Consider the following 22,785-nt stretch of genomic DNA (forward strand, 5'->3'; position numbering starts at 1 on the left):
GCCTAAAGATAGTCCTTTTGGGACAATGACAAGGATTTGGAAAAACAACCCAAAAACTAGGGAAAAAGATTTTTAAAAACATATTAAAAAAATGGTTAGATATTGTGTAATTCTCTGGCCTAAAAAGCCAATAAAAGGAACTTCAGTATTTTGGCCAAAATACGGGTCTGATGAAAATTCAGGCTTTGAATTTATATGTAAACAATAAGGCTCCTTTTTCAGAGGAGGAATCAAGTTATGGTCCCTATAATCCTAATATTGCACTGGAGGCAACAGCAGCTGCTCCAGGAGGGGAGACAGGGACTGCAATTGATGCTGTCCCTGGAGAAGTTGGAGAAGTTGCACCTGGGAGCGTGGAGTGGCAGGAGCAGAGGGGGGGGGACGACAGCTGGGCCATGCAGGGCCAATGCCACTCCCCCCTTACCAGCAGAGAGTTTAGGAGTTTTAAGAAGGAAATGGAAGTCTTTAATTGAGGGCCTAGCAGAACAGTCAAATCCGTTTCCAAGGCCTAATTTGTATTCCTGGGGGGGAAATGTCAATCTTGAGTATGTTATTCCCTGGAGAAGAATGTTTAGGAGGGGAATGATTCGGCAGGCAGCTATGCAAGAATGGGAAAGAACTAACACTCTCCCCCCCACACACACCAAGAGTAATTCCGATAGAGCAGAAATATCCGCTTATCTAACTGCGATAATAACAACCCACAACACAGAAATCCTATGAGAGACTCAGGGTCAGAATGAGAAAGTACTCGGGGATGAATCCTGAGGACCCAGTAGCCCAAGGGCTCTTCAAAGTTCCTTTTGTGATTAAAGCCTGGCCAGATATACAGAAAAAGCTCCAGAAGGTGGGAGGATGGAGTGAACAGTGCAGGTAGTATGAAGGTGTATGCCAGGAGGGGAGATGAGAAGGAAAAGCAGAGAGCGAAATAAACGGTATTCACAGCGTACTGGGTAGTGAGGCAGAGGGGGAGATAGAGGGCCCAGGATGGAAAGGAGAGGAAGAGAGATGAAGGAATAACAGACAAGGAAAGCTACCTGTGTTGCAGCCTAAATCCTAGCAGGGACAGGCTTTGAGAAGATGTTTTAAGTGTGGCCAGGCCAGCCACTTCAAATAGGAATATCCGGAGTGGAAGAAGGAGGAGAGACTGCTGTTATAAATTCAGAATAGGGGAGTCAGGGCTTCTCAGAAAGCTAGTTCCCTGATAAATGAAAAAGCATACCTCAAGGGCAACTCAAGTGTACCTCAATGGGGATCACTCTACAATTATCGTTAGGGGCAAAACAGACTTAGCATAGGAAGATTAATAAAATTTACTACCTATTGCTGACAGGCTGGAGCAGTGAGAAACAGAGAAACAAGCTGGGGGCACCTTCCCCCATCCACTCTCTTCCACCTCTTCCCTGCCATGAGTGGCATGGGGGGAGGTCAGGAGTGGGGGCTGCCGTCAGTCCGTGGTGCTTTGTTTCCACTGCTCTTTCACAGTCATTCTCTCCCCCTGCTCTGCTGTGGGGGTCCCGACCTTCCTGGGCTGGTCCTGTGTGGGTTTCTCCACAGGCAGCGAAAAACAGGCTCTTTGGGAGCTGCTCCAGCCGTGGGTCTGTGCCATGGGGTTTATTCATCAGGACCGGGTTGGTCTGGCTTGGGACCCCCTGGGGTCCAACCCCCCCCCCTCCCCCCGATCACCTGCTCCTGCATGGGCACCTCTCCACAGGTTGCGTTGCAGCGTGGAGATCTGCTCCGCTGCGGTACACCATGGGCTGCGGGGGTCTGCCTTCCCCACCAGGGGCCTCTCTGTAGCCCCCAGGGGGGGCTTTGAGCTCCAGCACCTGGAGCACCTCTGCTCTGCACTGCACTGCCCCTCCTCTGCACTGACCTTGGTGTCTGCAGGGAGGTTTCTCACTCCTCACTCTCCCAGCTGCTGTTGTGCAGCATTTTTTTTTTTTTTTTCCTTTTCTTGGATATGCTCTCATAGAGATTTAAACTGCATTGCTCATGGCTTGGTTCTGGGCAGTGGTGGGCCCCTTTGGAGCCAGCTGAAACTGGCCCTTATCTAACATGGGGCAGCTGCTGGATTCTTCTCACAGGGGCTACCACTGCAGCCCCCCCCTGCTACCAGAACCTTGCCATGTGAACCCAATACACTGAGGGAGCTAGGTCATTACTGGCCTGTAAAGTATCAAGGCTTAAATTAACTAATGAAACCCTAAATGTGATGGGGGTAGAAGGGACTGGGATAACAGTGCCACTTTTTGGGTACACCAAGCTGAGACTAGGGATAGAATGATCACTGGGCAATTATTGTATGCACCGAGGCAGGGACTAACTTGTTGGGAAAGGATTTGATAATTAAATTGGGCATTCACATAGTAAATTGTTAGGCTGGAATAACAGTATTATCAGTGGGCTGCTCTCAGACCCTGAGAGCAAAGATATATTTGCCTTTGAGGGGAAAGGCTCTGAAATGGGGCGGAAGCAGCAATATAGATGGACAATTTTACCTCAGGGGTTTACAGGGCCACCAATTTATTTGGGCAAGTTCTAGAGCAGATTTTGGAGCAATTACAACCTCCCAAGGAGGTATTACTGTTACAAATATGTGGATGATCTTTTATTGTCAGGACAGGAGAAAACAGTTGTGAAGGAAGCCACTAACAAGCTATTCGACTTTCTGGGAAAACAGGGCGTGAAAGTATTGGAAAATAAATTAAAATTCATAGAAAGAGAAGTCACACATTTAGGGCATCTAGCGTCTGAGGGGGAATGAAGAATAAATCCAGAGAGGATTCAGGGAATTTTTGAGCTACCCCTACCCAAAACTAAAAAGAACTAAATATTTTTTCAGAGAAAGAGGTTTTTAAGGAATTAGGAGTCACAAAGTCCAAAGGAAAACAGATACTCCCTTATAAGAGAGAACTGCTCAATAAAGTACTAATGAGGCAAATATTAACTGTTTTACATCAAGAGGGTCATTGGGGAATTCAAGCAACGTGTGACGCTGTGCTACAGAAATGTGTATGTGTAGGAATATATACTCTGGCTGAACAAGTTTGCAGGAGTTGTGTAGTATGTCAGAAGGTAAATAGGAAAATTATCCGCAGTCAGCCCAAAGGGGGGGGGCGAGAACCAGGAATTCAACGCTTCCAAAATGTACAGGTAGATTTTACAGAACTCCTTAGAGTAGGTAGATTTAAATACTTATTAGTCTCGGTAGATCATTTGTCAGGGTGGGTGGAAGCTTTCCCTTCAGTATCTGCTACTGCGAACACAGTAGCAAAAGTAACTCTAGAACAAGTAACTCCCAGGTATGGAATTGTTGAAAATAGTGACTCCGATCAAGGAAATCGCTTTATGTCAGAAATATTGCAAGGGCTAATGTGGACTCTAGGAATTCAGTGGAAATTTCACACTCCTTGGCATCCTTCCTCTTCTGGAAGGGTGGAGAGGATCAGACAGTAAAGAAGCAATTGACTAAGTTCTGGAAACTCAGCTTCCCTAAACAAAGTGCTTACCTTTGGCACTTCTCCAAATTCAAACCGCACCAAGAAAAGATGTGGGAGTTTCACCATATGAAATATTATTTGGATTGCTGTACATGGACAAAGGGAATGAATTACCTCAAAATAAGACAAAAGATGCTTTTCTTAAGAACTATATACTCGGGCTGTCGTCCTCTTTGTCATCTCTCAGGACCCGTGGACTGTTAGCTCAAACCCCACCCTTGGAAGTCCTGATCCATCCATTCCGAGCAGGAGATTGGGTTCTGATGCGAACATGGAGAGAATTGAAACTGCACCCTGAGTGGGACGGACTGTTCCAAGTGCTCCTGACTACTGAGACGACAGTAAGAACAGCTGAGAAAGGGTGGACTCATTCCTGGGTAAAAGCATCAGTTAACCCTGATACCTGAGAGACTGCATTAACAAAGACTTTTAAGGTTAAAACTGTTAAAACTATCTATTGTAAACCTTTAACTTCTCCTTAGAAGAATTCTTAATGAATTAATGAGTAAAAGGGATTGAATGACACAGAATTGGAGTGTTTCCAGGGAACACTCCCTGGAAGCGGGAGAAAGGGGGGTATTTAATCCCCACCAGAAGAATCCTTATTAGTTTGTGATTTTTATTGTAGGGGTGTGTGTATATATATATATATATATATAAAAATGATGTATTTTAGGTTTATCTTAGTAATACCTATTCTCAATGGATTAGCGATAGGATGGAGGGAAAAACCAGCATTTCCAATTAATCCAGAACATCTCTCAAGTTCTGTCTCGAAATAATTGTTGGATTTGCACCCAGATGCCTAGAAAGATTGAAAAGGCCTTGTCCCTGACTGCTATTTCCAGCAGCAACTGTGTCTGGATTCTCTAGATTTCTAAAAATGACAGATCATACATAGTCCTGGGAAGGAATAGATTTTGAAGTTGAGCTCCCTACACATAGTCCTGGCTACAATATACTGTGTTATCAAAGGTGCCTTTTAAACAACATTGATAGAAAACTCAGGGGGCAATAGTACTGACCCTGGGTGTGGAAATATCCATGAAGTAGGGAATAATCCATACTGTACTGAATATGGTAGCCACGGGAATGCTAATATACATAATGCACACCAGATACAACATGAGAATCCTGTAACCGGATAGCCTGTCCCGAATGGCAAGGGGTGGTACTGGCTACGTGGCAATATGGCAATAAAGCCAGGAAGGTGTTGCCCCTAGGATGGAAGGGAGCTTGCACCCTGGAGGCAATAATTCCAAATGTAACTATTACTGAAGACCCACAAAGCCAAAGCAACTTGAGACCACACACAGAATTAAGCGGACTCCAGATAATCCTCTAGTAAAATTCTCTAGCATTTCACAGTTTTGCAAGGTGGTTTTTACCTCGGTTAGGGGTGAGTGAATTAGAAAAAGCTATTGTAAATATCTCAGCTATAATTGAAGAACTAGAAAATAAGTTAGATAAGTTTGCAAAAATAGTACTCTAGAATTGAATGGTATTAGATTTATTAATAACCTCATAAGGAGGAGCGTGCACTGTAATTAATACTAGTTGCTGTATATATGTAGATCAAATGGGACGAATTTGACTGATCTCAAAAATATTTGGGAAAAAAAAAACAAAAACACAACAAGATCTTACATAGAGTAGTTCAAGATGACACTTCCTGGGGATTTAGAAACTTTTGGGAGAAACTAATTTCGTGATTACCTGAATAGAATTGGCTCAAACAACTATTTGTTGGTATTGTAATAATAATGGCATTGTATATCTATCATCCCCCGTGACATCCAAAGAAGAATATTGCACCTTAATGTTGGAAAAACTCAAGAGCGCGGTATGTGAAGAGGTGCAAAAACAACAATAGAAGTAAGAAAAGAAGAGGGAGGAATTGTGAGAAACTAAGTTGTGTTTTTGCAGTACAGAACTAATTTTCTGTATTCCACGTTAGTTGTGTAGTCATAATAAGGAGAAACGCTAAGTAGATAAGCGGACAGTAGAAGGCCTCACTGTTCCAAAATAAGGTGGAAGCTTGAGAAAAACAGGATGAGCAGTGTGAGAACAGTAAAACAAAGATCACAGGTTCTCAAAACATAAGAAAGGGGAAAAATGGGAAAAGGAGAAATTAAAGGGTTGAAAAAAATTGTACATATATGGTATAGAGGAGCGTCGAGTAGCTTGTGAACCTGTAGTACTCAGCCAATGAGGAAACAGGGGAGGTGATCAGGTGTCGGGTAACAGGGAATAAAAGGTTATGATTTGTTTACTAAAATGCGCTCCTGATTGACAGGACGCCCGCCATTGCAATCGCGAATAAAATACCTTCACAGAAGATCCTGTCTGAAGAAAATTATTTGAGATTTCTCTCGCAACACACATATTCGTGGTGTAATGCTTAAAAACAGAGTTACTGTGAAAGAAGAGTTCGGAAAATAAAAACTAGAAATAAGCAACAATTGCTGATGTATGCTACTTCATCAGAAACTCTCCCACAGAGCACACAGCGCATGTTCTGTGTTCACCTAACGATACGGGAAAGCAATCTGAAAAGCTCCTGTACTAGTAGAGTCAACACAACTTCCAGCCTTTGATGGGAACCTGAGCAGGAGCATCTCTACAGAGTTTTATTGCACCAGAAGCGCAGCACAGCCAACGTTCCCAGGCCACCTCTTCAAACAGTGGATCAGGCAACCCAGTATAAAACACTGTCTTGCCATTTTTAATTCGTTTCAAGGATCAGAAATGATAGCCTTGATGTTTCATTTAATTCTTAGCTCCAAGGAAGAATTTTAGGAATATCTTTCACATAGCATTTAGGCAGTATTTTTGAAGTTTCCAGACACTTTCTTTTTTTCAAGTATTTGCCTTCATAGCTAGCACATAAGCAAGACCAGCAGAAATTCTGCTGTATCTTTTGTCTTGCCACATAAGTCATCTCATGCAACTTAGAACTGGAGGCCTCTTCTGCTTACTGGAAGAGCATACCATAGGATAACCACTGGATAACTACTGCCCTTAATCCAGGGAGGACTCAGTAGTTGTCATGTCATTTACCAGGTTTCCAGAGCAGTTCTACCACTAGCCCATACTCTTCCCTGGAAAGCCCACCTATGACTGTACTTCAGTACTGCCCTTTATTATTTGCACAGGGCTACTACCTGCAGCAACAGAACAGGGACCCAGGTCTGCCAGGACAGAGCAGAGGACAACAATTGCTGAAAGAAGTCTTCCGAAACTGGTTCTCGCCCCAGATAAGCAACAGTAGCTACAAGGAGTCTTCCCATGTGTGCTTTATCACACAATATGGAAGCAGCAGATGTGTAAAAAAGCAAAGAATGCAACTGTTTGGGTTTTTCTTGACATTTCCCATTTTTCCCTTTTTGAAGGCTGACCGCTGCTCACATGCTTCATTTCAGTCAAGCTTTTGATGTTTTCTCCCACAAAGCGAAGACCCTCAGGGGTCAGACTCAATCTTGTACTCCTAAAACACATTAAGGTCTCTGTTCCTAGCCTTCTGGGACTCAAAGAGAGAATGTTCTGCTTGCCTATCACAACCAGCACAGCCTAATACTACTCAGTTAGGCTGCCAATTCTAGCAGCTAGCATGTGCCAGAGTTATTTGGGTTTAAGTCTTCCATACTTCTTCCAAGAACCATAACAGTCAAAACATGTGGACTGCTATAACCAAAAAAAGTATCAAAAGAAAGTCTGATTGCTCTTCCATGTGGTCATTTCCAGCCTGCCTCAACAGATTTCATTTTTGTCCTTTGAAAGAGACCTGTAGTGGTCTAGAGAGGTTTCCTTGGAAGAAAAGCAAGTTACTTCTTTGGACTTTTTGGTTTTGTCTTGCCTACACTCACATGAAAAGGCAACAGGAGAATCACCTGCTGTAGACATTATGTATAAAACCCTTGTTACTTGCCGAGACACCAGCATGCAATGCTCCATGTTTATTCTTACAGTGTGTCTTCTGACTTGAAAAGAAGTGGACACAGACAGTTGCAGGAACACAAGAAAACACTGTGGTAGCACGAGCTGGCACAACCTAAACCAGTATTGGCACACTGGCAGTACTTCTCTGAAGTTTCTGATAAGAATCGTAGCCAAGGAGATAACCTAGAATAATTCAGACATCTGCAGAGGCATGAACTGCTATACAAGGAAAAGGCAGAACAGTACTAATTTAAGAATTGTACAAGTTGACAACAGAGCCTGGTATCACCGATTAGTTACTTAACATTACTGAATTGGACAATTGCTGTCTCTGAGGCAGAAAAGTTGCCAAGTCATTTATTTACTTCCTCACTTAAAGTTTCTATTGAACAGAACAACAAGCCCTTACAGTGTGCAGAAAGAACCTACAGGACTTTCACTTTGCTTCAGATTTAAATCCAAAAATCACAGACAATTTTTGCTACAACTGTAGCATGTTACACATAAAATGGATAGCATAACACAGTGTAACGGGTATAAGATACATTAACAGGACTGAGAAGAATCAGTCATTGATATCCACAGGATAACATCAGACCCAATTCTTTTGGGTTGCTTGAAGAAAGGAAAGCCTCCAAGTTTATCACAGAACAGCTTGTGTCTGCAGGAAGTACTGACCAGGAAATGTCTCAAAGAAACACTTTTAGATGCTGAAGACAGAAGAGTGGTGCAATCGTTATAGAAGCAGGTAGAACAGAAGCTAGGTGGAATCATTTAGGTTGAGAGGCAAGAAAGCCATGGTTGCACGTGAAGGGGAGGCAGCACAAGGGAAGAACAGGACATGATAAACATATCTGACATGCCAAGAAGGTGGATAACATTTCACACCTCCATTCCCATCAAACATTTTACATATACTGCTGAAAACACTCTTTTTCCATCTTCCAGAAGCATTTCAGAATGAATTGGGTAACAGTTTCCCCCCTTCGGTTGTACAGAAATACCTGTTTCAGAGATCTGTTCAAAAATAAGAATACTTCTCCCTTTTCGTATATATTCAAGACTCAAGGTGGCCCTGCCCACCCAGTAATTTTTACAGTAGAAACCAAAGTGCCTGACTGCTAACATCGTTCTATTCCAGCAACTGCTGGGAGCCCTACAACATGCCTGCTCTTCATCTATGCAATGAACACTGCTCTAACCAGAGAGGTGCAGAACAGTATACAAACATCCACAAGATGTTTCCTCACAACGAGTAGGAACTCGCACCAGTACACAAATAGATATACTAACCAGTGAGGGCTACTGCCAATCAAGTCAAACTCAATTTTAAGACCCATAAAGAAGATTTCTCGTGTTCTTGTTGTATTACCTGCACAGATGAGGCTTACTACAATTGGCTAAAATGTAATTAAGCCATGCGATGGCTGTATCACAGCTGATAGCAGTAATGGCTACCTCACAGAGGCACACCATCTGTGCATTTGTTAACAATATCAGGAGAAATTTGAGTGATAATGAAGTGCTGGATTGTTTTAGCAAGCTAGCATTACAGAAAGACAAACACCCCAAGTCAAAGAAACCACAAATATGTACAAGCACAAGCTTACCGGCAATGGAAACAGCTTCCCATTTACTTTAATGCACAAACTATTAGGGTAATTATCTTCTTGAGGACAGCTTGTCTCTGCCAGGCATAACCTATATCCCAAAAAAGAGAAAGCATAATTTTCAAGTGTCACTACATTCATGCGTCTCCACAAACATCAAGACATAACTTCTTGATTAGCTAATATAACATAAAGGGAATATCATGAAAAAGGTACCTTAGCTGAACTTGGACTGTGTAATCTCTCCTGCCCCCTGGCAAGAAGTCCCTATGACAGAGAGAAAGGAAAAGAGAAGCACCTATTTAGACAGCAGGTCTCATAATCCAGTCATATGCAGAAAGAACTAGAACACCTATCCCATCACTAAGTTTTGCTCTTATTTTATGTCCTGGTTCCAGTTAGGACAGAGTTAATTTTTCCTCATAGTAGCTGGTAGGGTGCTATGTTTTGGATTAGGATGAGAAGAGCGCTGATAACATGCTGATGTTTTAATTGTTGCAGAGCAGTGTTTACACCAGGCCAAGGACTTTTCAGCTTCTTGCTCTGTCCTGCCAGCGAGCAGGCTGGGGGTGCAGCAGGAGCTGGGAGGGGACAGACCCAGGACAGCTGACCCAAACTGGCCAAAGGGGTATTCCATACCATCTGACGTCATGCTAAACAATATATAGGGGTGGCTGGCTGGGGTGGGGGGGCCGGCTGCTCGGGGATAGGCTGGGCATCGGTCAGCGGGTGGTGAGCAATTGCATTGTGCATCACTTGTTTTCTTACACATTATTATTATTAATACTATTATCATTATCACTATTATTATTATTATTATATTCCTGTCTTAATAAACTGTCTTTATCTCAACTCACAGGCTTCACTTTCCCATTTCTCTCCCCCATCCCAGAGAGGGAGGGGGGAGGGTGAGCGAACGGCTGTGTGGTGTTTAGCTGCCAGCCGGGTTAAACCACAACATTTTATTAAGTTATGAACAAATCTTATGAGTGACACCCCGATTAAGTACTGCAAGTTAAGCAGGATTTCAGGATCACCAAGTTCTGTCAACGGCTTATAGTAACAAAAGTATGATGCTGTGGGGGGGACAGTTTTTTTGCTATCCAAAAAGACTCTGTTCACATCACAGGTCCTGTAATAACATGAATCCCGGGACAAGAGATAAAAGCAGCCTTCCATTCCTGCAGCCAGGAAACATGCAGGGAATAAAAGCCTACCACCTCTCTAAATAGTAACAATTACCGTTTCAAATAATTGTCAACTCCTCAATGGCATCAGATTTACCCCAACTACATAAAAATTCTGTGCTAATTCCAGAAGCAGCCAGAACAGATTAATTCAGCATAACTATTGTGAGGATCATCATTCCCCACCTGCAAGCTTATGGGACGCATCAAAAAATAAAGAGAAAAGAATCCCCTTGTCCTGAACTTTTGTAAAAGTGGTTACCACACTATGCCAAACACTTCTTACCTGGAAATACAGATTTCTCTGACCTGCTGAGGTGTTAAAGCAAAGATAAAAAACTTCTCTTGGAACCTCTGAATACTGCTCTGTACTAGAAAAAGAGAGACAAGAGGAGGTTTAGCCATGATGACTAAAATCATTGATTAGAACAGGACCTGCAAGTGAGTTTTTTCCTGAAACAAGGCACAAGTCATTTCAAAACACAAATTGTTGTTGAACTGCAAGCCACTGTCAACAGGAAAGCAATGGAACAAATCATTCATTCAGCTATATTCAGATGGCTAATATCACATTACTTTTCAGTACTAAAGAAGCTTAGCAACCTGCACTGTAATCCTCAGGGGAAGAAAGGTACAAACAACAAAATATAACACTGGATACCTGGAGAAAGTACCACCAGAGAGATGTTTACAACTATTTTAAGGTACTATAATAGGAAAGTGCACCCCAGAAGCTATTAATGAACGGCTGGAAAATTACTCAGTGCAGAAACAGCTAAATGTAGCTAAGTTGTTGGGGAGGAAGGTAGGGAACAACTCCTAATGCTAAAGAAGCCAGCTGCACTCTGCATCTGGGAATACTCAGCACTAAACTTTGGGGAGGGATGGTGCCAGAAATAAAGATAACTTGCATATCAGAATCCTACTTGTCTGTCAGTGATGGCAGGCAATAGTATTTCTGTATTAAGGATTTATAGTATGTACATAGTTCTTTTCACTTGAATAGTTAGAAAACTTGACCTGAAATAAAGGTAGACTGGACTTGTCCAACAGTTTAAAGTATCCAGCAAGGAGAACAAGCCTGAAAACAACACCATTAGACCAGCCAAACGGAAAAGCTAGGCTGTCACATACACTATAACATTAAGAGAAGAAAAATCTGCCTGGAAAACACAAAAAGGACAAATCCAGGTGGCATAAAAACACACGCACGTTCCTCAAGCAATTCATATACATGGTATCATGCACATGTTAGACAGCATTTTATATTTCAAAATATTGGCACACATTTAAAATTGAAACTGTTACTGTACCAAGCGGTGGATTAAAGCTAAACCCCACATTCACACCTGCTCTTATGGCCTCATAAAAGAATACATACACAGATGCCTTTCAAAGAGCTGCAGTGAAGCAAACTATATTCCTAGCACTGACCTATGTGCCCGTTTGATTTCTGAATTCTTAAACACACATTTATTCCATGTCTCAGCCACTCATATCTATTAACTTGGACTATGATCTACCCATATCAATCTGAAAATATTTAATAAGGGTTTCTTTCAAATTTGCTCATGAACCCACGCTAAAGTCACTAATTCATTATTTACGCAGCAAGCCGTTCCTCACTTCTCATTTACCCACTCCTCACACAGAGCTGCAGCTCCAGCTGCTGCCATCCTCAGGTATTGGCCAGAAGGCAAATACTTTGGGATATCACCAGAGGAGGAGGTGGTCCGTGCTGAAGAAGCCCCACTGCACAACAAGCTACCGGAAAATGAGAAGAAATATGCCTTGTTCACTGATGGGTCCTGTCGTATTGTGGGAAAGCATCGGAGATGGAAAGCTGCTGTATGGAGCCCTACACAACAAGTTGCAGAAGCTGCTGAGGGAGAAGGTGAATCGAGTCAGTTTGCAGAAGTGAAAGCCATTCAGCTGGCTTTAGATATTGCTGAGCGAGAAAAGTGGCCAGTTCTCTATCTCTATACTGATTCATGGATGGTAGCAAATGCCCTGTGGGGGTGGTTACAGCAATGGAAGCAGAACAACTGGCAGCGCAGGGGCAAGCCCATCTGGGCTGCAGCATTGTGGCAAGATATTGCTGCCCGGGTAGAGAACCTGGTTGTAAAGGTACGCCATGTAGATGCTCATGTGCCCAAGAATCGGGCTACTGAAGAACATCAAAACAACCAGCAGGTGGATCAGGCTGCTAAGATTGAAGTGGCTCAGGTGGACCTGGACTGGCAACATAAAGGTGAATTATTTATAGCCCGATGGGCCCATGACACCTCAGGCCATCAAGGTAGAGATGCAACCTACAGATGGGCTCGTGATCGAGGGGTGGACCTGACCATGGACACTATAGCACAGGTTATTCATGATTGTGAAACATGTGCTGCAATCAAGCAAGCCAAACGGTCAAAGCCTCTTTGGTATGGAGGACGATGGCTGAAATATAAATATGGAGAGGCCTGGCAGACTGATTACATCACACTCCCTCAAACCCGCAGCGGCAAGCGCCACGTACTTACAATGGTGGAAGCAACCACCGGATGGCTGGAAACATATCCTGTGCCCCATGCCACCGCCCGGAACACTATCCTGGGCCTTGAAAAGCAAGTCCTATGGCAACATGGCACCCCAGAGAGAATTGAGTCAGACAACGGGACTCATTTCCGAAACAACCTTATAGACACTTGGGCCAAAGAACATGGTATTGAGTGGGTGTATCACATCCCCTATCATGCACCAGCCTCTGGAAAAGTTGAACGATACAATGGACTGTTAAGGACTACACTGAAAGCAATGGGTGCTGGGATATTCAAAAACTGGGACACACATTTGGCAAAGGCCACCTGGTTAGTCAATACCAGGGGATCTGCCAACCGAGCTGGACCTGCCCAATCAAACCTGTTACGCACTGTAGAAGGGGATAAAGTTCCTGTAGTGCACGTAAGAAACATGCTGGGTAAAACAGTCTGGGCTACTCCTGCCTCAGGAAAAGGCAAACCCATTCGTGGAATTGCTTTTGCTCAGGGACCTGGATGCACTTGGTGGGTAATGCAAAAGAATGGGGAGGTCCGGTGTGTACCTCAAGGGGATTTAATACTGGGTGAGAATAGCCCATGAGTTGAATTGCAGTATGTTAATTATTATATAATACTGTATGTCATCACTGCCATGATTGCTACATACCATAGATGAATGTCTTTATCTCAACTCACAGGCTTCACTTTCCTGTTTCTCTCCCCCATCCCAGAGAGGGAGGGGGGAGGGTGAGCGAACGGCCGTGTGATGTTTAGCTGCCGGCCGGGTTAAACCACAACACACCCACATACAGACATTGCAGAATCAGATAACCGTACTTCTATGAGAGCTGTGCAACACCAAGAGAGCCTACGGTTTTCAAGGAAAAGAAGATTTTCATGCAACTTTAACTATAACACAGTGACACCCTGATGAAGCATTCATTTTAAGAAGCAAGCATTTCCAAAACTGAAGACAGCTGTTACAGATAGTTTTCCAGCATACTACTGCCACCTCCAGATATCATTGACCAGAACCAGTAACTGCATAACAGAAATACAATGCAGAGGACACACCACATTAGATGGGAGAAGGTGACCACACGGCTGGCAACAAGCCTGGTTAACTATGAGCCAACAGTTGTCCTGTAATACAGGATTATTAAGGAATATAATTAATATATTCAGCTACTGTACAGACTGCACGTAAGGAGGAGGAGGAAGCCAGGATGAGCTGTAGAGTCAGCCGATACCAAAGCACACATTAATATCAAGCCCATCCATGCATTAGGACAATAATAGGGAGAGGGACCCAAAACAGGGAGAGGGACCCTCTCCCTAACAGGGTGTCATGACACAAGCACAAGTGACTACAAGTAGCGTAAGGAACGCTTGCTAGTAATGCTTGCTGCTTTAGATACTGGAGGATGACTAGCATATACCTCACTTAGGTACAAGTCACAACCTAAGACACTTATCACTTAAGAAACTAAAGAGTTTAGCAGGATGCAAACAACTTGCAAAATGCTAACAGCATTTCTAAACAGTATTACTAAATCATTACAGAACATTTGCTACCCTATAAGGTAAAACAGGTTGAATTTCAAGCCTATTTCCAAATAAATAGGCTCAAGAATGAGGCATTTGAGTAAGCTAACTCAGACTTTGGGTTGTTTGGAAGACAAAGATCTTCTCTGCATTTTAACATCCAGTATGGCAACAACCAGCAGACTGAGAAACCACCACTAAACCAAGCACAAAATTCAGCATTTGATGCCCAAAGAAAGCATCTCAGTGCAAGATGCCAGAACCTGCAGAACTGTTGCCTCTGTTGCAATGAGATAAATACAAGCGAACAAAACAGTGAACTTGTTCTCCTTACACTGCAGGAACTTAACTACTGACCCTGAAATTTTTCTCCTGCTGGCCCTGACAGAGGTGTTCCTCCCTTGTATCAAACAGATACTTTAGGTCCAAATCATTCAGACAGAAGTAACTTAATACTGAAAAGAGAGTCACGTTTATCTTTAAATGTAGAGTATCAGCAGAACAGAATACTTGTTATTATTACTAAAGTGGGGCTTGGCACTTTGGGGGGCAAGATGCAGAGAAAGGGCAGGGCCAGCACTAAGAAGGGAAGGGAATTTCCACTTTTCCCCAGCTGGAAAAAAAAATTAAGCCTGGACTTTGTACTGTCATAAGCAATACCTATCCTCCAAATTAAACAACCTGCAGTACTATCAAACACTTACCTAGACTTGTAGGTTTTATGAGCACATCTAGCACATCATAAAAAGGCAGACTTTTCAGCTGAACGTCAGGATGAACAGGTGGAATCGGAGGGGACGGCTGCTGCATCTCCAAGCGAGCCTTAGTGTCTTGGAGAAGCACGGAGCTGACAGGGGAGGAATGAGACTGAGGCGAGACTGAAGTAGAGGAGAGCGTGTGAATCCCAGCAACAGCCAGGTCAGGCTCCACAGGAGAGGAACTACTGTCCAAATTGAAAACGATGGGTTTTATAGCTGATAAGTCTGAGAGTCCTTCAATCGTCCTTGGGTACCGACGCCTATAGAGTTCTCGGATTTTTATCTGAACTGCTGGGCTGCAGCCACTCTTCAGTAAATGCAGTGCCCTCATCAGGAGGTCATGTTTCCGTCCACTTTTATTACGTCCAGCAAAGCCCAACAACACTTGCAGTTCAGACACACGAAAACTTGATACCATACTCTGGAAAGATAAATCAAGAGAAGCGTAAGTGAACCAACACTACAGTAAGTCATCTGTTCTGAAGGGCATGGTGAAGATATGAACTTCCATCATTCCAGTTCTTCCCCAGTCATCTTAGATACTACCCATACCCTTAACCCAGAACAATAGTACAGTTAACTTAAAGCAAAGTAGTAACATGTCCAGGAAGGCTGAGCTTGGTTGTGTTATTGGTTATAAGGACTTGTAGTTGTTTCTACTCTCAACACCAAAAAAACAATGCAATGCTATCCTAACTCCACAGGAAACTAGAAGCATCATCTGATACAAAATATCTCACTTCGTGAAAAAAAAAAAAAAAGATGAATCAGTGTTATCTGTTCTCCAGCACATTTTAAGAAATAAAATAAGTCTTTTAAGTTCTGCATAGCTTATTCTGAGACACTGTGGCAGTTTTACTCGGGCGGGTGGCCAAGCTCCACCATGACCACTCTTTCACTCCCCCTCCTCAAAGGGAAAGGGAGAGAAAATACAATGAAACAGGCTCAAGGGTTGAGATAAGGATGGGGAGATTGTTCAACAGTTATCGTGACGGGCAAAACAGACTCAGAGTAGGGAGACAGTAAGATTTATTGCCTATTACTAACAAGCTAGAGAAGTGAGAAACAAAGGAAAGAAACCAAAAACACCTTCCCCCATCCACCCTCTTCCACCTCCTCCCCCCCGAGCGGCGCAGGGGAATGGGGGTTATGGTCAGTCTATAGCGCTTCTTCTCCACCGCTCCTTCTCAGTCACTCTCATCCCTGTGCTGTGGGGTCCCTCCCACGGGATGCCGTCCTTTCCAAACTGATCCGGCGTGGGCTTCCCACAGGCAGCAGCTCTTCAAGAACTGCTCCAGATATAGGTCTGTACCACAGGGTCCATCCCTCAGGAGCACACTGCTCCAACCCGGATCCCCCACGGGCAGCACCTCCTGCCAGGTCACCTGCTCCTGCGTGGGCTCCTTTCCACGGGCTACAGGTCCGGCCCGGAATCTGCTCCAGCGGGGGCCCTCCACAGGCCCCAGTCTCCATCGGTGCAGGTCCACCTGCTCCACCGTGGTACTCCGTGGGCTGCAGGGGGACAACCTGCTTCACCATGGGCCTCACCACAGGCTGCAGGGGACTTCTGCTCCGGTGCCTGGAGCACCTCTCCCCCTCCTTCTTCACTGACCTTGGCACCTGCAAGGCTGTTTCTCACTCCCCTCACTCTCCCAGCTGCTGTGTGGCACAGCGTTCCCCCCCCCCCATCTTAAATATGCTCTCACAGAGGTGCAAAACAACATCGCTTATTGGCTCAGCTCTGGTCAGCAGTGGGGCCCTTACCTAACATGGGGCAGCTTCTAGCTTCTTCTCACAGAAGCCACCCCTATGGCCCCCCTGCTACCAAAACCTTGCCACATAAACCCACTACAGACATCCTTGATTTCAGGCAGCATGTTAAATGCATGACTGATCAGAGTCAGGCACATCAGGTTTCACTCTTGAAAGAATGGCACAGCAAGACAGAAACTGCTTTAAAGGTACACCATTTCAAAGTAACTCACTATTTAACCAATTTAACTGATTCTACCAGACCATGACAAAGCTTCCTGTCCTTTCATATCATACTCTGGTACCATCCAAAATATCACTTCAAAGGAAATAATGCTATTTACTTGGTTATCAAAGGAAATAATGCTATTTACTTGGTTATCAAAGGAAATAATGCTATTTACTTGGTTATCAAAGTTCATTGTGGAAGAGAGGATTGAACCATGAAGTTTATACACAGAAAGATCCTCATTAAAACAAGAGATACTACCCAAGAGGAAGTGGTCCTCTCCCCTGATCAGAGCAACCAAGTACACTGGCATAGGTGCATCCCTGGCACTTCTGAAGGAGCTCTCTATTCAGAGAGACATAAAATCATCCAGATTCTCCTAGGCAATTTCCTTCCTATTTGTGTGACACTCCCCCTTTGTAAGGAGGTTACGTTTTAAAGAAGAATGAACATCTAACTTTAATCCGCACTGCACCAACTCCAGACTCAAGGAGTAACAGACGAAGGACTCAACCAGAAAGCATGAAGTAGTAGAGTCTGCAAGCATAACATGGATTTTTAAAAGTTGTGTTGTTGACTGGTAACCAGCATACAATACTTAAAGCTTTGGGTACTGATTTCAGGAGGGATACAACTCTCAAAATAGAGCACTTTGGGTTTATCTTCCCTCATCTCTCCAATGCAGAGTTTACATGGATATATTCTAACACAGCTTCCACCTTAAACTGCACATTCAACACAGCTGTGTTAGAGCCACTGTCAGCCCCCAAAGGAGGCAGGAACTCCCCCACAGGCCCAACTGCTTGCTCCCTGCTCTCTCCTGAACATCAAGGGAATCACTTCTCCAGGGAGACAGATCAGGGAACCAAGCCAGCTTGGGCCACTACAGGCAAACAGGTGCAAGCAACTAGGACCTGCCTTTTCAAAGGTCACATCAATTCACACATTCTAAAACAACATCTAAAATACCATGGTATTATTCCCACCAGGTACACTATTTCCTCATTTTTGAGGGGGACACATTTCAGATAGCAAATTTCAATGTTTCCAGGCAGCCAATTTGGGTACAGTGATGCTGCTATCAGGAGGTGAGCTGAGCAATCTTCAGGCTGGTATTCCCCACAATGCCCCGTCTATAAATGCACTACAGATAAAGCTGCTGGCAAAAGCAGCATCACATGAGGTGTTGAGTGGCTCACCCAAACTTTTGAAGAAGCCAACAGCAGATACCTTAATTTCATCCCAGCAACTTCTCTAAATAGAGAAACAATACAGGAAAAGGAGAGGGAGACAAAAGAAATGTGAAGCTTGCAAGGATGTTTCCGCCTGCCCTTCCCTTGCTACTTGTCCTTAGTCTCACAGGCAAGCAGGGTGAAAAAAGTAAGTTTCTTGGTATTTTTAGAAGTAGCTTGAAGGACTAGAACAGCTTTATAGTAATGCCACGTAAGTGTGGTAATTGTCAAAGATAACACTGATATTGAAGAATTTACTGAGAGCTTCATATTGCGTGCTTCCATAAATAGTGGTACAAGCTTCACAGCCACATCAACACCTTTAATTCAGATGGAGACAGTAAGCATGATTCTGGATTCCATAATCAGAATGCAAATGAATGAAATAACCCCTTACACTGAATTGAGATTAAGGAAACAGCATGTCTTTCTTGCAAAAGACTTTCTATTACCCTGACTGCTGCCTTCTATGCATTCCTGCAAGTTAATCAAGGTGAAATGTACAGTCAATCATGCCTTGAAACAGCCAGCATTTTATGCGGGAATTCCACAAACTACCATCTTGTTACAAGACGTATTTCATTTTAGTAGAAGACACAGCCTGGCTTCAGTACCATAGTCAGCAAAATTTTATATTGACACCTCCTACATTAAAGTGCTTGGGACCATAAAAATACTTGCTTTTGTCCATCAACACAAAAATCTTACACGTGCTTTTGAAAGAAGAGTCTTTTTGAAAAAAGAGTCTTGCAGAAGTGAGTTTTACTGGAAATAATTTAACAATGTCTTTTGCAACATTTTTCCCTGTAAAACTGATGCTGTAATCCCTCTAAGGCAACAGCAACCATGAGCATAAAGGTAGTCTCACCTATGTAGTTTAGCTTATTATTCCATTTACAGACATATCAAAGTGGGTGCTTGTTATGCCTCCATAAATCCTTGTTGATTATAACATATGCTTTTATATATATGCATTTATAATCATGGTGCAAGACAGACTATTTCCAACAAAGCTTACCAAGTTATTTACTTTTGGGGTTTCAGCAATATCGCAAAAGACTGCAGCCTAGCTGTGAAAAACATGTTAATATCACTGAATTAAGATGAGACATTCAAGTTGTGTCATGTAATTTTCATCAATTTTCTCTTAAGAGAAATTCTTTACAGCTGCACAGCCCAATAAAAAGCTTCCTCAACACAGAAGACCAAAGCCATTTTATTTTTACTGTCTCTCCATGAGCACAAAGTAGTTTGACAGAACTTTAAGAAATAAGACCGGATAATTCTAGCACTTTACTTTTATGCTTTGGAAACACTCCCTCCTTCCCACCCCCCCAAGATTCATACGTGAAGGTCATGTGTTTCATGGGATTCTGTTTCTTATTTTCAAGTTTCAGCAACCATGATTCATGGGCAGAAATATTGTTCTGAAGCATTAAGCTGTAGGTGTATGTGGAATGGCATTCACTTCATAGAATCATAGAATATCCCAAGTTGGAAGGGACCCATAAGGATCATCAAGTCCAACTCCTGGCACCGCACAGGTCTGCCCAAAGTTTAGACCATGTGACTAAGTGCACAGTCCAATCGCTTCTTAAATTCAGACAGGCTTGGTGCAGTGACTACTTCACTGGGGAGCCTGTTCCAGTGTGCGACCACCCTCTCGGTGAAGAACCTCTTCCTGATGTCCAGCCTAAACTTCCCCTGCCTCAGCTTAACACCGTTCCCGCGGGTCCTATCACTGGTGTTTATGGAGAATAGGTCACCTGCCTCTCCACTCCCCTTCGCGAGGAAGTTGTAGACCACGATGAGGTCCCCCCTCAGCCTCCTCTTCTCCAGGCTGAACAGGCCAAGTGACCTCAGCCGCTCCTCATATGTCTTCCCCTCTAGGCCCTTCACCATCTTTGTCGCCCTCCTCTGGACACTCTCCAACAGTTTAATGTCCTTTTTGTACTGTGGTGCCCAGAACTGCACACAGTACTCAAGGTGAGGCCGCACCAGCGCAGAGGAGAGCGGGACAATCACTTCCCTCGACCGACTAGCAATGCCGTGCTTGATGCATCCCAGGATACGGTTGGCCCTCCTGGCTGCCAGGACACACTGCTGGCTCATATTCAACTTGCTGTCAACCACAACCCCCAGATCCCTCTCTGCGGGGCTGCTCTCCACCATCTCGTCACCCAGTCTGTACGTATAGCCAGGGTTGCCCCATCCCAGGTGGCACTTGCTCTTGTTAAACTTCATGTGGTTGGTGATCACCCAGCTCTCCAACCTGTCCAGACCTCTCTGCAAGGCCTTTCCACCCTCATCCGAGTCCACAACTCCTCCAAGTTTGGTGTTGTAGGCAAGTTTGCTCAAAACACCTTCTACTCCTACATCCAAATCATTTATAAAAACATTGAAGAGGACTGGCCCTAAAATGGAGCCTTGAGGGACCCCACTAGTGACCATCCGCCAGCCAGATGTGGCCCCATTTACCACAACCCTTTGAGCCCTGCCCATCAGCCAATTGCTCACCCACCATATGATGGTTTTGTTTAGCTGTATGCTGGACATTTTGTCCAGTAGGATCCTATGGGAAACTGTGTCAAAAGCTTTGCTGAAGTCCAAAAAGATCACATCAGCTGGTTTCCCTTGATCGACTAGATGGGTGATCTTATCATAAAAGGAAATCAAATTTGTTAGGCAGGACCTACCCCTCGTGAACACATGTTGGCTGGGACCAATGACTGCATTGTCCCCCAGGTGCGCTTCAATAGCTTCAAGGATCATACTCTCCATGATTTTACCAGGCACTGACGTGAGACTGACAGGCCTGTAATTGCTAGGGTCTTCTTTCTTGCCCTTCTTGAAAATTGGCACAACATTTGCCAGCTTCCAGTTTACTGGGGCCTCTCCAGATTCCCAAGATCGTTGAAAAATAATTGAGAGAGGTCCCACGATGACGTCAGCCAGCTCTCTAAGCACCCTGGGATGAATCCCATCCGGACCCATGGACTTGTACGGATCCAGGTGGAGCAGCAAATCCCGCACACGTTCAGGGTCGGTTGGGAGTTTGTCATTCCCACCATCATGGTCCTCCAGCTCAGGGCACCCAGGGTCCCGAAGCCCATCATCAGCACTGAAGACAGAGGCGAAGAAGGCGTTAAACATCTCTGCTTTGCCTATGTCCTTGTCTGTGAGGAGACCTTCCCCATCAAGTAGCGGACCTATGTTTTCTTTGGTTCTCCTTTTTCTGTTCACATATCTAAAAAAAACTTTTTTTATTGTCTCCCACAGACTTGGCCAGCTTCAACTCTAGTTGGGCTTTGGCCACATGAATTTTTTCCCTACAAACACGAACAGCATCCCTGTTTTCCTTCCTTGTTGCCTGACCCTCTTTCCAGCAGCCGTACACTTTCTTTTTCCACCTAAGCTCCAGAAGAAGATCCCTGGTCAGCCAGGCCAGCCTTCTGCCCCGCCTGCCTGACTTCCAATATTTTGGAATTGCCTGATCTTGTGCTTTTAGGAGGCAGTGCTTAAAGATTGACCAGCACTGGTGGACGCCAATGCCTTCAAAAGCAGTTTCCCAGGGGACCTTGCTGACTAGTTCCCTGAGCAGCCTGAAGTCTGCTCTCCCCATATCCACAGCTGAAGTTTTGGTGGCAGTTTTCCTTCTGTCACCATAAATTCTAAACTCAACCACTTCATGGTCACTATGACCGAGACGGCCGCTAATTGCCACGTCCCCCACAAGACCCTCTCTGTTCTCCAGCAACAGATCTAGGAGGGCACCTTTCCTAGTTGGCTCCCTTAGCACCTGCACCAAGAAGTTATCATCTAGGTGTTTTATGAACCTCCTGGACTTGCTCGTGTCAGCCGTGTGGTGATCCCAGTTGACATCTGGCAAGTTGAAGTCCCCCATTAGGACAAGGGGAGTTGATCTCGAGGCATCTCTTAGTTCCACAAAGAATAATTCATCGGCGTTGTCATCCTGGCCAGGTGGTCTGTAATAGACTCCCACAACGACATCCCCTTTATTTGTTCGTCCCTTAATCCTTACCCAGAGGCTCTCAACTTTCCCATCGCCAACTTGAAGTTCCACACAGTCCAGCCCATGCTTCACATACACGGCCACCCCGCCAGTCCCTCCTGAAGAGCCTGTAACCATCTATTGCAGCACACCAGCCACAGGACTCATCCCACCAGGTTTCGCTTATGCTGACGATGTTGTAGCTGTGGGACTGGGCCAAGACTTCTAGCTCATCCATTTTATTCCTCATACTGCATGTGTTTGTGTAGAAGCACTTCAAATGCACTTCCCTACACACAGCACCTTGTGGAGCCGACCGAAGGACCTCACTGGCACACAGTCCCTCTGATTCTAGCACACCATTCCTTAGCTCATCACTGGCGTGCCTGGTTTTATCCCCTTCCCCCTTCAACTCTAGTTTAAAGGTGGGATTTCAGAGGGATCATGATTTTAAGGACTCCAGGAAATGCTGACACCACTGAAATTAATGGTA

General features: G+C 44.3%; 1 protein-coding gene across 12 annotated transcripts in view; it reads right to left on the reverse strand.

The window, feature by feature from the left end:
• Nucleotides 1-22,785, reverse strand: part of LOC310888892 (E3 SUMO-protein ligase PIAS2-like) — a 49,077-nt gene that overhangs the window by 20,546 nt on the left and 5,746 nt on the right. For 11 of the 12 annotated variants that reach the window (XR_014576243.1, XR_014576244.1, XM_083852518.1 and 8 more), the window contains 4 exons: nt 15,014-15,488; nt 10,526-10,610; nt 9,269-9,319; nt 9,053-9,143 (listed from right to left, as the gene is read on the reverse strand). Coding sequence is in view for 10 of the 12 variants with exons in the window: in XM_083852518.1 (XP_083708644.1) it covers nt 9,053-9,143; nt 9,269-9,319; nt 10,526-10,610; nt 15,014-15,488 (702 nt within the window). In the remaining 2 variants the exon portion in view is untranslated. Of the gene's footprint in view, nt 1-9,052; nt 9,144-9,268; nt 9,320-10,525; nt 10,611-15,013; nt 15,489-16,452; nt 16,591-22,785 lie in introns of those variants that run through there. The other variant, XM_083852513.1, reaches the window with a different exon arrangement.

Source organism: Anser anser (assembly GCF_964211835.1).
Source record: "Anser anser genome assembly, contig: SUPER_W_unloc_3, whole genome shotgun sequence".
Taxonomy (NCBI): Eukaryota; Metazoa; Chordata; class Aves; order Anseriformes; family Anatidae; genus Anser; species Anser anser.